This window comes from Heterocephalus glaber, unplaced genomic scaffold (assembly GCF_053883595.1).
Source record: "Heterocephalus glaber isolate CG9 unplaced genomic scaffold, H.glaber_assembly_v1.0 deba00001743, whole genome shotgun sequence".
NCBI classification, from domain to species: Eukaryota; Metazoa; Chordata; class Mammalia; order Rodentia; family Bathyergidae; genus Heterocephalus; species Heterocephalus glaber.
Window position 1 is genome coordinate 86,159 of NW_028258449.1, and position 16,128 is coordinate 102,286.

At 44.7% G+C, this 16,128-nt stretch overlaps 1 protein-coding gene across 4 annotated transcripts in view; it reads right to left on the minus strand.

Moving 5' to 3' along the window:
* The window catches only part of Casp10 (caspase 10), a 38,394-nt gene that overhangs the window by 10,643 nt on the left and 11,623 nt on the right, over positions 1-16,128 (minus strand). For 3 of the 4 annotated variants that reach the window (XR_002391467.2, XM_004871629.4, XM_087200356.1), the window contains exons 4-7: positions 12,054-12,189; positions 9,182-9,291; positions 2,700-2,808; positions 1,689-2,181 (exon numbers count right to left, since the gene is read on the minus strand). Coding sequence is in view for 3 of the 4 variants with exons in the window: in XM_004871629.4 (XP_004871686.1) it covers positions 1,689-2,181; positions 2,700-2,808; positions 9,182-9,291; positions 12,054-12,189 (848 nt within the window). In the remaining variant the exon portion in view is untranslated. Of the gene's footprint in view, positions 1-1,343; positions 2,182-2,699; positions 2,809-9,181; positions 9,292-12,053; positions 12,190-16,128 lie in introns of those variants that run through there. The other variant, XM_087200357.1, reaches the window with a different exon arrangement.

The following is a 16,128-nucleotide window of genomic DNA, read 5'->3' on the forward strand; positions in this document are numbered from 1 at the left end:
CTCAGACAGGTTCCGCACTTCTCTGTGCTCATTCCATCAGCCTCACAATGGGGACCACGACTGTCCCTGTCCAGGGACAGCCAAAACCTGGAACACTGGCCAGTGTCCCGCCGACTGCCGCCTCCACATTGACTGTACTGCTCCTCCTTGCCCTCACTGTCTCCACCAGGGTCTTTTGGGTGGGGGTGCAGGCCTGCCTGGCCCTCGACCCCGCTTCCTGCTTGGACCTAGCTGTTTCTAGATCTTCCTGTGGGAGATTCTTTCCCATCATGTAGTCTCAGCTGAAATATTACCTCCCGCCAAGGGGCCTTTTCAGGGCACCTCTGCCTCACCCTATTTCGCTGTTCCATTTTCCTTTGTTCATAGCAGGTCTCAGTCCTGAAATCACTTATTACTTTATACTCACTGGCTTATGTTTTCATTATCTGTCTTCCCCTCAGTGACTGTTGCCTCATGGAGATATTCTGTCTGTTGCTCACATCTACTCGGTACCCAGCACAGTAAGCACACGACAGGCCCTCAGTAAGTGCTGCCCTTCCTTGGAGCCAGAGACTGGCCTCTGATGACCCTGGCAAGGTTGGAGGGCTGGCGAGGAAAAGTGAGAAGCCAATTTATCTCAAGGCTCCAGTCCTGAATTCCCAGAGAGCTCCATGGCCACGCCTGGAAATGGGGACTGAGGAGTCGGAGCACCTGGTGAGGACCAGGAAGGTGAATTCAGAAAGATGCACACTGAACGTTAGGTCCCAGGGCAGCTCAGAGGTTAAATGTTGGGAAAGCCAGGCCTTCGCTAGTCCAGCGAATACCGACCAAGCTCAACACTGTACAGGACGCTCGGGTCCCGGAAGTGTGGGCCTGAGTGAAGCAGGGTCTCAGAGATGCATAGACCAGAGGTGGCAATCTGGGGGACACTTTCATGGAGGTGCCCAGAGTTTCTAGGGACAGTGAAGCTGCCAAGGGAAGAGAGAACAGAGGAGAGAGAGACCAGAAAGGGGGTTGCAAGGAAGAACCGTGGGAAGGCCACTCACTCCTAGGCTCAGACAAGCAGCACATGGTGGGCACAGAGGGAAGGTGTTGGAGCAATGGCAAAGACAGCACACAGACACTCGGTGAACACAACTGACCGGTAAATTACTAAAGGAGAAGAAATCCAAAATCCCCTGCCTCTGTTCACAGTGTTCCCTCTGCCCAGCATGCCTTCTTCCTGGACTCTGCTAACATTTATGTGTTATCTCTGGAAGCATCTTCTGATCCTCCAAATCAGGGTTCCCATGACACCCAGGCCTCATAATGTGCATTTATCACCTGGACGATTTGTCTGTCTAAACCACTAGATCATGAGAAACTCGAGGGCAAGGACTATGTCTTTATTTTTAAATTCTGTATCTTCCTTTCCAGGTCCATCCTGGTGCTCAACAGAAGTTTGTTGGATCCATGCGTGGATGGGTGGATGCATGGATGGATGGATGGACAAACAGGCAGGTAGGTGAATGAATAGATGAGCAGGTGTGTGAATGGATGGATGGATTGATGAATGGGTAGGTGGGTGGACAGATAAAGAGGTAGGTAGGTAGATGGGTGGGTGGGTGGATGGATGGATACACAGATGGGTAAATGATGGACGAATGGATGGGTGGATGGATAGATAGGTGGATGGACAAGCCAATGAATGAACTACTAAAAACTCTCACCTTGGGACCAGGTTCTTCAGATGATTGCACAGAGACTGAATAAACCAGCTACCTTTCTCCTTGTGCCGAAAGGACACATAGCCAGGGACAGTGGCCAGACCGAGCAGGAAATCTGCCTCCTCTGGAATACTACCCTGAAGGGAAGGGGACACACACTCAGGGTTCAGAGCATCTGCTTCAATGAGCACAGAAGGGTGCATCGCTTCACCTTGACAGGCCTGGATGAAAAAGAGCTTTGGTTTGTGAGCCAGTGCCTGGCACTGCTGGGCTGTGAAGTGCGATGTGATCTCCCGCAGGGGGATGAGAGCCTTGTCTGAGGAGTAGACGGCCCCAAGCTTTCCATGGGTCAGAATGCAGAACACAAAGCAGTCCCCATCAGCATGGCCCGGGTGACTCCTTTGCTCCCTCAGAATCTTCTCCATGCCTTCTCTGGTCACGTCATGGTGCATGTGCACAGTGAAGCCAAGCCACTGGAACACACGCCTCAGGTACTCTGAAGGGAACGAGACAGTGGGACGTGGACATGAAAGGAAACAGTAAATGAAGGCAGGAATCAATGCTAATGGCCATAAAAACTGCACTGCAAGAATCCTAAAGCTATGAACTTTGTACTTTCGTAATAAAATCATACAATTAAGTTGCCTTATAATGCCAAAGTGGCATCACAACAGTCTTAAGAGTCAGCAGCCACCAGTTTTAGCTCATTTCACGGACAAGAAAGCCAAGGCCCTATGACTTCCCAGGGCCACAATAACAGAAGGGGTGGAACAAGAGCTCAGGCCTTGTTGTCTGGGGTACCCAGCATGCCCTCTCCAGCTCAGCGTTGTGAACAGCGAGAGGCTCTGGTCACTCGGGAGACTTGTGTCTCCTCAAGGACACACGAGAGGCCCCGGAACATTTATGACATCACATTCACATGTGTGTGGAAGACAAAGTTACAGAAAGGAAACGTGAAAATGAAAGAGGGCCTTCAGACCCCCGCTGGCCTGTGATAGGCCATTCCAGACTCACCAGCATCCATGTGCGTCCCTGTCCTCTCGTTCAGGCCCTCAAAGCTGTGGTTGTTGATGATGACACAGTGCCCTCTGTGCTTCCGGTCCATCCTGTACACATCCACCTCCTTGACAGGGGAGAGACAGGACCCTCAGTAGGGACCACTACTTAGGGAAGTAGAAGTTTCTAACCAGCTACCCCAGTGGGTCTACTCTAAGAAAAGCTGTCCCTGGCCCTCTCTGTACGGGGATTGAACCCAGGGCCTCCTAGACAGCTGCTGCCACTGAATTACAGCCCAGCCCTTTTAAATTTTTATTTTGAAGCAGGGTCTCACGAAATTGCTAGGCTGGTCTCAAACTTGTGATCCCTGCCTCAGCCTCACAAGTAGCTGGATCACAGGCGCGCACCACCACATGGGGTACATCTCTTAGCGCCCATTTTAAACCACAGTGTTCCACTGTTGTTTGTTCTTAGAGACAGGGTCTTGCCGAGTTACCCAGGCTGGGCTTTAACTTGTGATCCTCTAGCCTCAGCTTTCCAAGTAGCTAGGATTATACTTTAGTCTAAACTCCTCAGGGCTGGGGGTGTAGCTCAGTGATAACGCACATACTTAGCATGTATTAGGCCCAAGGTTAGATCCCCAGTGCCAAAAAGAAGAAAAAAATAAGTAAACCACAAATCACTGGAAATATCCATGCCATGCAATTTCTAAAGTCACAGTGCTTCTGAGCACTCTGCACTCAGTTTTGTTGCTGACCTGTAATCTGAATTCAGTGTCCAAGATTCAAGTCCTAGTGAGGCAGACATGAGACCCACCCTCCCCTTTTCCCAAAGGCCATGATCCCACCACACTCTCCTGTCTTAGCTGCCCAATCCTGCCACCTCTGACAAGCCCCTGGAGGACTGTGGGGAGATGCCCGGGCCCCCAGTCCCCAAACCCCAAAGGGCCAGGGGCAGCAGCGCAGTCCCCTGGACACTCCTGGAAGCCACGCAATCAAGACATTAGCCCTGGTCGGGGATTTGGCTCAGTGGTTCCAGCGCCTGCCTTGCAAGCACAAGGACCGGAGTTCAATCCCTGGTGCCAAAACAAACAAAAAGATTTTAGCCTTGCCATGTTCCTGGGAGTAGAACTGTCCATCAAACTGAGTATCCCCCAACATCGTGTTCTGAGGAGCTGTCGCCATGGCCATGGCTGAAGAGTTTCAGGGAACACTGGCCTGGGCCACAGCAGGCTTCAACATGGGCTCATCCCATGTGATCACTCACTCTGCAGCCTCCAGGTGGCCCCAGCCCCATCCCTACTCCCAGTCTCCCAACAAGCCCACCTGCTGACCATCCTGCTCTGCCTCACCCTCCTGAGGTCAGGCCACCCCTGGGCTTCAGGACAGGTCCAAGAAGCTGCACTGCAAAGGTCCTAGCACCTACTCGTGACCCTTACTTGCCTCAGTGGAGTGGGCTGAGAGAGCTTCCCTAAAAGGAGCTTGCAACACGGGGCACAAAGAGTTCTGCGGACAGAGAGACTAGGGACTGAGGCAAAGGCGCTTGGCCGAGGTGGCCAGAGGCCAGGCGAGGCGTTGCTATGGTTTGGTGGGGGCTGTGGCCAAGACGCAGAGCAGGGCAGTGAGCACCAGGGAGGCTAGAAGGGCTCTGAGCCAGGGGCTATGAGCCTCAGCTGCCAAGGGAGCGATGGAGAGCAGCTGCAACAAGAAAAGCAGAAATGCCAGGGGCCACAACACCCTGCCTTCAACTCGAAGAGCTGTAACGCAAAGAGCTGTAACACCAAGAGCCAAGAGTCTCTGGCACCAAGGCAAGGGAGCCACTGACACTCAAAACCCAGAACAGTTACAGGAGCAGCACTTGGCCAATTGAGGACTTCTACCTGAACCGAGAAAATAACCCTGGGCTGCTCTGTGACAACAGAGCCGAGGTCACAGGAGAAGAATCACTTGCAGTAAAGTCAGCCATGACCTTCCTTCCAGGACCCCACTCCCAACGCCAGAGGCCAAGTCCTCAAGATCCTGGCCCTGGTTTGGGATTAACAGACTGATTCCAAGGTAGAGTTCCAGGTCCTCAGTAAAAGACAGAGTCAAGGGCCGGAGGTTTAGCTCAGTGGTTCTGCCACCTGCCTCGCAAGCGCAAGGACCCAAGTTCAATCCCCAGTACCAAAAAAAAAAAAGAGCTGTCTTACATTGGGCCTGGGATTTAGCTCAGTGGTTTCACTGCCTGCTGCGCAAGCGCAAGGACCTGAGTTCGATCCCTGGTACCAAAAAAAAAAAAAAAAAGACAGAGTCAACCTATTTTTATTGGAGAATCTCAATTTCCAGAGTTAAAAAGCAAAATATGTATGCTTGAAATTGGCAAAGCCAGGGTATACACATAAGCATCTTCCCGTTCAGATTAAAAATGGGAAAAAAGGGCTGGGGATTTGGCTCAGTGGTTCCGCCACCTGCCTTGCAACCGCAAGGTCCCGAGTTCGATCCCCCAGTACCAAAAAAAAAGGGGGGGGAGATTAAACAAAGATTTACCAAGCCACAAAAACATCAAATGATTTCTATGATACATCAAAGGATGTATACATTTAGATGGTAGGATTCTGGAGTGATCTGACTCCTCTGGAAACCGAGACATCCCTTTTGTAACTTTTTTTCTGAATAGAAATATACAGGAAAAAAAAAAAGAAATATACAGAAAGCACAGTGGAAATTTTTAACTATGTGGAATCATTTTATGGCGATTGTAAATAGCATCCAATTACAAATTAGCTAGCTGTCTTCAGTAGACCCAATGTGCAACTAAAATGATCTGAAAATATGGTACATCTTTGAGCCAAGTGGAGATGAAGTGGCTTTGTTGATGAAAAAGAAACTTTCCTTCTCCAGAAACAGCCCAAAGGGTATGAAAGCTTGAAAGAAACATAGCAATAGGATTGCCTTCACAGCCAAAGGTCACATGCTTCTGATTGCTGCAGAGTGAGGTGGGAAGATCAGAGAAAATCACAGAGAAGAGCCAGGCACAAGCCAACAGCTCTGATCCCTCCAAGTTGTGGCTAGACCTTAGACATCAAGCAAGTGTTCCCACCTCACTGCAGACACGGGGTGGCGCATCATTTGTGGCCCTGTAACCTGGAAAGAAGGGCACTCACAACCCTCAAATATCTTTCCCTGGGCACTTATATTGCCTCACTAATGATTTTCTGATTTACATCTTATTCTGGAGGATTGATTTTCTCCTGAGGCACTCCTGGGACATAAACTCAGCCACTGTGTCCTTTGAGATGGGAGATGCTGATGTCCAAATGTCACTTTTTCCTTTGATTGGAAACTACACTGCTAGGGAAGAGTAGGCTGGGGAATTAAGATCGTGCAGATTAGCTGTACAAGAAAAAGACAGGTCATAAGTCCTAACAGCATGACTGGGTCAAAAGTCCAAACCAAGTAGGTTGTTAAACAAGGAATGTCTATAGAGTGCAAAATTACAAGTGTGGAGGGGACACTAGAGTTGGAAACGCAGTGCTTTGCAGCCAGCATACTAAATTCTAGACCACAGATGAATCCCCAATGGATGCATAGTCACCAGTGGATACTCAATCTAGGGAAAGTTGTCATGCAGAGTAAATAGTCACAAGGTTTGAAACTGTCTCCCAGCACCAGCTTATTAATTGCATAGAAAAAAGCAGATTCAACCAACCAACATGGAAAAATATTCAAAAAAGAAATTGCAATTGTACTCAATGTGGGCACTTTTCTTGTCATTCTTTTCTTTTCTTTTTGCGCAAGGGATCGAACTCAGGACCTTGCACTTGGAAGGCAGGCACAGTGCCACTGAGCTAAATCCCCGGCCCCTCTTGTCCTTATTTTCTTTTTGGGTGGGGGTACCAGGGATCGAACTCAGGACCTTGCCCTTTTGAGACAGGCGCCGGAACCACTGAGCTAAATCCCCGGCCCATGTCATTATTTTCTAATACAACATAACATTTATGTAGCATTTACACTGAGGTGTTAGGTATGATAAGTAATCTAGAGGTGACCTGAAGTATGTGGGAAATGCACATGGGTTATCTGCAAACACTACCCCATTTTACGTAGGGGACTTCAGCACCTGCAGATTTGGGTAGCTTCGGGGGGTCCTGGAACAAATACTCCATGGCCAACTGTGGACAAATGAACTCCCATGAGGAAATCAGACATCTCAACTAAACAACCAACACCAGCACCACCAGCGGGGGCCAGGGCTTTCGTGTTCCTCTAGATGCAGCACCCAGAAAAAGGCTCCAGGTCACTCATGGGACCAAACATGTACATTGAATCTAATTGAGGGGAAACAGACATCAAAAATGAGGAAAATTCTGTTTTAAATGAAAGGTGGAAAGAGTGACTACATTCTTCACAGGTCTCCAGTTCATAAGAGAATGGTAGCAAACTCCACCTCCTCAAAGTCAGCTTTCAATAAATTCTACTTCTTTTTTACCCCAAAAGAGAAGAAGAGAGAAGGAAAAGTTGTGGAAATATTCAAGATTAAAGAAGTCTGAAAAACAATTTTTTAAAAACCCAGAATGATTAAAGGAAACTAAAGGGAAAGGATGACTAAATACAATAGCGTGTTGTATTATATTTGACCCTAGAATGAGTTGTGTATAAGAGGTGGAAAACTAAAAGGACATTACTTGGTCAACAGACAACCCTGGACCCTCAATTTGATTAAGTGTTACATTAATTAACTTCTCAGCATTGATGACTGCCTGTTCCACAAAAGGATGTCCTTGTCCTTAGGAAATACAAAACGATGTCTGTAGGGATAAAGGACCCTGATATAGGCCACTAACTTCTTAAAAGTTCAGAAATAAGGGCCGGGGATTTAACTCAGTGGTTCCACCGCCTGCTGCCTCACAAGCACAAGATCCTGAGATCGATTCCCGGTACCAAAAAAAAAAAAAGTTCAGAAATAAATGTGTGAGTGTGTGTACATGTGTGTGTGGCCGTGTGTATGTAGAAAGAGCGAGAGAGAAAAGAGACAGATCACAAAACAGCGTGAAACATCAATAGAATTTAGGTGAATGGTGTAAACAGCATATTAAGGGTTCTTTGAATTATTCACATTCTTTCAAGTTTTCTATAAGGTTGAAATTATTTCCAAGTTTAATATTCTAACTGTAAAAACATGAAATCATGAAAATAGTAAAGAAACTATGACAGACTTTTTTAAGAATAAAAAAATGAAACCTCTACAAACAACCCAATGAGAAGATGGCCTGGGGACTTGAGTGGACGTTTCTCCAAAGCACACAAGGACCCCAGCACCACTGGTCACCAGGGAGACGCAGACCAAAGCCACATGAGACACTGCCCCATGCCCACGAGGATGGGTGTGCTTCAAACAGAGAACGCCATGGGCTGGTAAGGACGTGGACAAACCGAACCCTGTGCACGGTGGTGGAAATGCAAAATGGAGCCGCCACTGCAGAAAACTGCACCTCGGCAAGTTAACTCTCTCTGCTCTATGACTCGGCACCTCACTTCTGTGTGTTGGCCCAGAAGAATCAAAAGCGGAGTCTCACAGAGATATCTTAGCCACGTTCATAGCAGCATTACTCACAAAAGCTGGAACAAGATGAACAAGGCATGGCAGGTGCCCCAATGGCATATTCCCCAGCCTTAAAGGGAGGGAAGTTCTGAAATGTGCTACAACCTGGAAAAGCCTTGAAGATTTCGTGCCAAGTGAAACAAGCCAGTCATAAGAGACCAAATCCGGGGCAGGGCGGCTCAGTGGGGAGCACAGGCCCAGCACACACAAAGCCGTGGCTTCAATTCCCAGCACTCCAAGAGGTCGTGATGCACTTTCATGCAGATCTAGAAGTCTGATCAGAGACCAAAGAGGAGGAGAGTGCTGGCTGCAGGGCAGCAGGGTGGGAGGTTATTGCTTAATGGGTACAAAGTTTCACTGAGGGAAAATGAAAAAGCTCTGGAGATGTTGGCAAATTTTATGTAATGTGTGCTTTATCACAACTAAATGGTTTAAATGCTTAAGATGCTAAATTGTATGTGTCGTGTGCATTTTGCCACAAAAAATTAAAGGTTAAAATGGTAAATTTTGCTATATGCATTTTATCACAATTTAAACAAAATTAAAACAAAAACTTTACAAGGTCAAGATCATTTCATTCAGATGTTGGCAAAATGCAGCCACCGCACTATGCTGGAGAGGAGCAGGTGTGAGGGACGAAGCTGCAACCCGGACCCACAGCCAGCGGGGACAGAGAGCTCCCCTCAGCCCCCCTTCCCTGGCCTGAACCCACCTTTACCTTCTGGGTGGACCAGCTGTGGGAGCCATGCACACTGTTAGGACTGCAGAGCTCTGACCATCGCCCGGCTGATCTCGAGCATCAGAGCCGCCCCGGGGAAATGGTCTCCCATCTCCCTCCCTCCCTCCTCTTCCTGTTTTGCAGATTGAGAGTGGAAGGCGGAGCAGTGGTTGGCCAGTGACCAGGGGACCAGTGAACCTACCGGTAAAGCCTGAACAAGCTGTTTAATGTCTGAATGGGAAAACACTTCTTCCTCTCCTTGATGCAGTGACTCCGTTTCCCTGTCTGTGGGAGGCATCGCTTCCTGGGCAGCTGGAAATAAAATCACAGACAGGAAAACAAAATCACCTTCTGGCTCGCAGCAATCCAAGACACCAATCTTCAAAAGGAGTCAGCAAAAGTACGCCCTCCCAGTACTGCTCCAGTGGTCTGCACACACCCAGGAGAAAGTGAGTTTATAAATGTCTCATTATATGCTGGTTTATGTTTTAGTTATGTTTAAAATGTTATTAATTCCTTAAAATCTGTACATACTTTACCAAGTACTATTTCAGAATTTAGTGTTTAATTAATATGCCAGGTAATAGTCCAAGTAAAGATCCCAAAAACATTACTTCAGAAATTATTATCAGAACTCAAACTATAATAGCAACACAAAAAAAGAAAGAAAGAAAAAGTAAACCCCTTCAAAAGTGGTAACTAAATTAGTATGTCATATCCATAAAGGACATTTCTTTGAAATCACTAATAAGAATGTGCTGACTGTATCTGAACTGTGTTCAGGAAAAATGTCAGCTATAGTAGGTGGGAAAAAAAGAAAGTTGTATTGATTAGCATGGCTTTCGTTAAATATATATTATAGCTGGGAGAGGCGGCACACACCTGTGATCCCAGCACTTGGGAGGCTGAAGAGGATCTCATGAGTTTGAGGCCAGTCTGGGCTACACAATGAGTTCAGGGCCAGACTGAACCACACAGTGAGACCCTGTCGCAAATAAATAAATAATAAATAAATACAAACGCACACGTGTGGGCACACACACACACACAATTGTTCATAGGAGGAAATCTACAAGAGCACGTTCTGGTGGTCATCTCAGGAAAATGGGTTGGTAATGGAGGAAGGGAGCTTTTACCTTCTTCATTCTGTGTTATTCTCATTATTTGAATTTTTATTTAATTTCATTGTAATTAGATGTATTATCTTAATAGTAAATTTAAAACACTAAACCAAGCACTAAGGCTCAAGAAAAATCCAAAAGTTACCCAGGGCTGGGGGCGCAGCTCAGTGGTAGACACTTGCCCAGCATATGCAAGGCCCTGGGGTGGATCCCCAGAGCCACAACAGAATAAAGAAAGAAGAAGAATAAACAAGAAAGCCAGCCAGGGCTCCATAGTAAAGCTCATGCCCCAGTCAGACACAATGGACTTGGACTTTGGATCACACAGAAAAATCTGAACTCTGCACACCTTTCTTTGCAGTCCTTAACAGCCTTTTTCATCTCACACACAGAATTAGGCCCAAACATTTAATATCGGGATGCTGATATTAAAATATTAATAATGACTGGCATCCAAAAGAGATTCGCAGAGGTGGGCTTTTAAAAAAGCCAAAACTGGAACTCTTCTGCTACAGAGCTCAGGCCTGCAACTCACCCATGCACATGTAAACAGTAACTACATGGAAACCAGCGAGACTCCTCCAGTACCAGCCGAGCCCTGCCCTCCAGCTACTGCCTTACCAGAAAGGACTATGTGACTCAGATTAACAATCACCCTCCAAAGTTCACATGAGCATCCAAACAGCCTTCCAATATCAATTTCCCACTTTTATTTTCTGCTTGATAATATGATGTAAGAACTGTTCTTATTTGCCATAACTTTCACTTAAATTATACATTCATTTGTTATTTTAGTTATTGTTTGAGATTTACCAATGTAACCAGTATATTTTGCCCCTCAACTCACTTTGTCTTCAAGTTCTCAGGCTTCCTTTTAGCTAGTTTCACACTAAGCAAGGAATTTTGCAACCTGGATTGACTCACCAACTAAATTGTGGGTGAGGCCACAAAGCTTCCTGAATATATTCATGAGGTTTCACAATAGTGCTTATTTATTTAACAGCAAAAAAATGGACGCAGAAAAACAGAAATATTTAGCTTATTGATGTGGGGGAGGCAGTCAGGTGTGATTTCCACACTGCGCTTCTATCTATACAACATCCCAGAAACACTTCCTCTATAAGACAGACAAAAGAAGGAAAAGAAAGAATTCTCTGAGAGTAATTTCCAGAATATGAAAATCCCTGTGACCTCCCTCTCTAACCAGCATAGCCATGATGGCAGCATGTATCAAATGCCCCTTCATGCCAGAAACACATTTTATAGGAATTATCTTCTTCAGTCCTTGCCAGAACCTCTGAGGTGAGCACTATCATCATGCTCACTTTACAGATGGAAAGTGAGGCACAAACAGGCTAGGTGAAGGGCACCACACCACTCGTGAATAGAGTACTGGCCTCCTGGCTATGCAGAGCTCACTCTTAATCTTTTTTTGTTTGTTTATACTGGGAATCGAACTCAGGACCTTATGCTTCCCAGGCAGGCACACCATCGCTCCTTCTTAAAGTTATTTCATTCAAAACAATTTCCCATGTAAAAATCAGAAATGCCAGGCATGGTGGCACACACCTGTCATCCCAGCCCTCAAGAGGCTGAGTCAGGAGGATGACTGTGAATTCAAGGCCAGCCTGAACTACATAGTGAGACCCTGGTTCAAAAAAGAAAGAAAAAGATTATAAAAATCAGAAGAACACATTCATCTAGAACTAACCTTGCCCCACTAGAACATTCACTCAAGAGAGCAGGACATTGGCTCTCTACCTGCCCCATCTCTGACTGGCAAACAACACCTGATCAAGTATGCAGCCAGCAAATATGTCTTGAAGGGATAAAGGGGGTATTCCTGGCTTTCTTAAGAGAACATTATCAAAATGATGAGTAGACATCACATGAGTGGACATGACAAATTGCTTTAGGAATTCCCACAGTCTGGTGCACATGTGAGCTACTTACCTCTCTCTCTTTTGTAGTTCTCTATCTTTTTCACAAGGTTGGGCGCAACAGATTTGAAGACTTTCTCCAGTAACCTCAGATTGTCTTCATCTATTAAAGTTTGTTTCTCTAGACATGCCAGTAAACTTAGAGAAGTCTGCAAGAGAATCAAAACAGTCAGATCGACTTGCTGCCCAAGTAATTGTCACTAACCTGCAGCTGGCCTCAGGCAGCAGGTTCTGTGTGAGAAATAGTGTTGTGCCCTTGAGGGGTTCAACCTTTAGAGAAGAGGCATTACCAAGCAAGTCTCTGCCCATCTACATTAATGCCAGGTACCAACTCTATGCAATTCTATACCCCAGCCACACGGCTTATTAAAAATTAACCTCAAAACAACCCAATGAGCCAGATGCAGTGGTGTGTGCTAATAATCACAGACTCTAGGAGGCCAAGGTAGGAGGACCACAAGCTCAAGCTCAGCCTGGGCAACTTAGCAACTCAGTGAGACCTTTTCTCAAAGTAAAAATAAAAAATAAAAGTGGCTGAGGAGGTACCTCAGTATGAAAGGCCTGGGTTCAATCCTCAGTATTTCAAAGAAGAGGAGAAGGAGAAAGAAGAAAGAGGAAGAGAAAGAGGAGGAAAAACATGTTATACTCCGCATTTTAAAAGTGATAACTGAAGGGGCCAGGGATGTAGCTCAGAGGCACAGTGCCTGCCTGGCAATTCCAAGGCCCTGAGTTCGATCTCCAGTACAAATAATAATAATAACAACAACAACAACAACAACTGAGGCACAGAGAGGTTCAGTAATTTGCCCAGCATCACAAAGCTAATCAGTGCAGAGCTGGTGCCATCTGATGTCAAAGCCACTGCTTCTAACTCATGGCTCTATGTGATGTAACTGATTTAGAAACTGGCAAAATAGGGACACTAAAGAAATGAGGGGGAAAATGTTTTGAAATAATTTTATACTTGGCAATTTTTTAAAAATGTATGACATTTCCTGGGGGAGGTCACATATCAACTGCTATCATTTTAATGGAGGTAGAAAGGGGCATAATCTTTTCAATGACTAGGGGTTCTAAGTAGTGATTTAATCAGGACCCATTTGAGGAAGGGTCTTATTGCTTAAGACTAAGGTACTTCAAGAATCAGAATTCAAAAAAAAAAAAAAGAATCAGAATTCACAGAACAACTACACTTCGGGGTCTCTGGTATCACCCTACTGTATGATGGGTGACAGATGGCAGCAAGAGACAGTCACAGAGGGGGCACAGGCCAGTCAAGACCCCTGAGAAGGTTACAGTGGTGAGCTCAGGCTGGGAAGGACACAGAGCTCCTGGTATCTGTGGTGAGAAGCCAGGCTGGTCACATGTACCTTCTGAGGGGGTTATGTCTGAAAGTGCTAGCATCAAATCCAGTAGGCTGCTTGACCCTCTTCACTGCGTACTTACTGCATAGAGCTCAGTGGTCTGTTTGCTTTCTCCATCTGCCAGCATGATCAGGGATACACCTCAGCTTCAACAGCTGCCACATCCTTGGGTATATGGACAGAGAGGCCTCTAACACAAGGGTGGGGGAACAATGCCCAGGCTAAAAGAGTATGCAAAGAAAGCAATGACCTGGGTACCCAGGGGAGTCCAACTGCTAAGAGCCACTGCAATGAATGTAGCCCTAAGGCAGACACCACGCCATTGCTTGATCCTACCCATCAGGAAAGACAGGCAGGTCTCAGCATTCACACACACACACACACACACACACACACACACACACACACACAAAGTGAGTGCAAAAACAATATAGGTTCTAGTTGCGATACTATTCCTCCCTCATATCTGGTGGATTCCAATTCTACAGGTCTTGAAAAGAAGCCACTCATTCAAAACCAGAGGAATATTCTGAACTCTTTTCTTGTTTGGGATGGGGTTCTTTTCTTTGGTGCTTTGTCTTTTTCTTTTTTCTGATTTTTCTTGGGTGTTGTTGTTGCTGTTGCTTTTACCTGATTCTATTTTATTCTTTTCTCTCATCCTTCTCATGTTCCTTTCCTTTCTTTTTCAAATTTTACTTGTTTTGTTTTTCCCTTTTTCCACCTCCTCCATTTTATTACTATAATTATTATTTATTAATTTTTAGCTATTGAGTTGACTCTATGCTTTTATTGCTGAATTCTTTTCTATTTCTAAATAGTGGTATAGTTGTTGCATTTAATAGATTTTACTGTATGTCAATATTTTGTTTGTCTTTGTGTCTGTCTTATTATTTCAGATCTCTTTTCAATTGTTCAGGGTAGTGTATTTGTAGTTTTTATTGGTTCTTATGGTGTATTAATATTGAATTTGTCTTTGACTCTATTACTATTCCTGATTTCTTCACTATTGTCAATGATGGCATAGTTGTTGCTTTTAATTGGTTTTTACAGTGTACCAATATTTTGTTTGTCTTTGTTCATTTTCTCCTCTCTGAATGGTGATGGGAATCAAACCCCCAGTAGAAGGTTAGACATTAAAAGACCCTCACATTCAACCTACACTGAGTAGGTTGACAAGGGGTATAAACAACAAAACATAACTAAACACTAGGATACATCAAAGGGAGACATATTCTAACTAAGTAGTGACAAAGTTTTTCTACCTGAACTGATTTCAACGTACAGCACAAAAACAGTAGAAATATGAAAAAGCAAGGCAACAATATATCTCCAAAAACACTTAACTCCCCCAAAATTGACCTCACAGACACTAAAGTAGAGGAAGTTACGGATGAAGAATTCAAAAAACAAATGGTCAAAATGTTTGAAGAGATCAAAGAAATGCATAATTAAATTAGCATTATGTTTAGTGAGCTCATTAAAGAGATAAAGGATTTTACTAATAAAATGTTCAAGGAGCTTAAAGAAAAAAACAAACCATAAACTAATTGAGTTAAGATAATTCAAGAATAAGGAACAAGAAAAGGATGTCAACTCTTTTTTTCTCTTCCCTTTCTTCTCCTTCTTCTCCTTCTTCTCCTTCTTCTTCTTCTTCTTTTCCTTTTTTAGACAGGGTCTCGCTATGGAGCCCAGGCTGGCTCTGAACTCATGGCAATGCTCCTGCCTCAGCTTCCCAAGTACTGGGATTACAGGTGGGCACCACCATGCCTGGCCAGGATCTCAACTCTCACCACATCTGTTCAATACAGTGCTTGAAACTTTAGCCAGAGCAATCAGGAAAGAGAAATAAAAGGAATATGTATAGGAAAAGCAATACATAAAAGCCAATAGCATTCCTGTACATCAACAATGAACTCATTGAGAAAGAAATCAAGAAAATAATTTCATTCACAATACCTTCAAAAAATTAAATACCTAGAAATTAACCTAACCAAGGAAGTAAAAGACTTCTATCATGGGCCAGGTATTTAGCTCAGTAGTTCTCCTCACTGCCCTGCAAGCTCAAGGACCTGAGTTCAATCCCCGGTACCAAAAAAAATTTAAAAAGACTTCTATCAGGAAAACTATAGTGCTCTAAAAAAAAAAAAAAATCAAAGAGGACATTAGAAAATGGAAAGGCATCCCCTATTTCTGGATAGGCAGAACCAATATTGTCCAAATGGCCATATGAACAAAAATGACACGTAGATTTAATCCAATCTAATTCAAAATATCATCATTCTTCACAGAACTAGAAAAAAAGTCCTATCATTTATATGGAACCAGAAGAGATGCAGAATAGCAAAATTAATCCTGAGCAACAAGAGCAAAGCAGGAGGCATCACAATCCCAGATTTCAAGTTATATTGCAAAGCCACAGAGATAAAAACAGCACGGTACGGGCACAAAGACAGACATGAAGGTCAAGGGAAAAGAATAGAGATGCAGAAACAACCCCAGGCACATTCAGCCATCTGATCTTCAACAAAGAAACCAAAAACATACACTGGAGGAAAGACAGTCTCTTTAACAAATGGTGATGGGAAAACTGGTTATCCACATGCAGAAGATTGAATCTAGATCAGAATCTCTCACTGTGTACCAAAATCAAATCAAAATGGTTCAAAGACATATTTAAGAAAACACAAAATCTGCTGCAAGACTATATTAATTACTTTCTTGTTG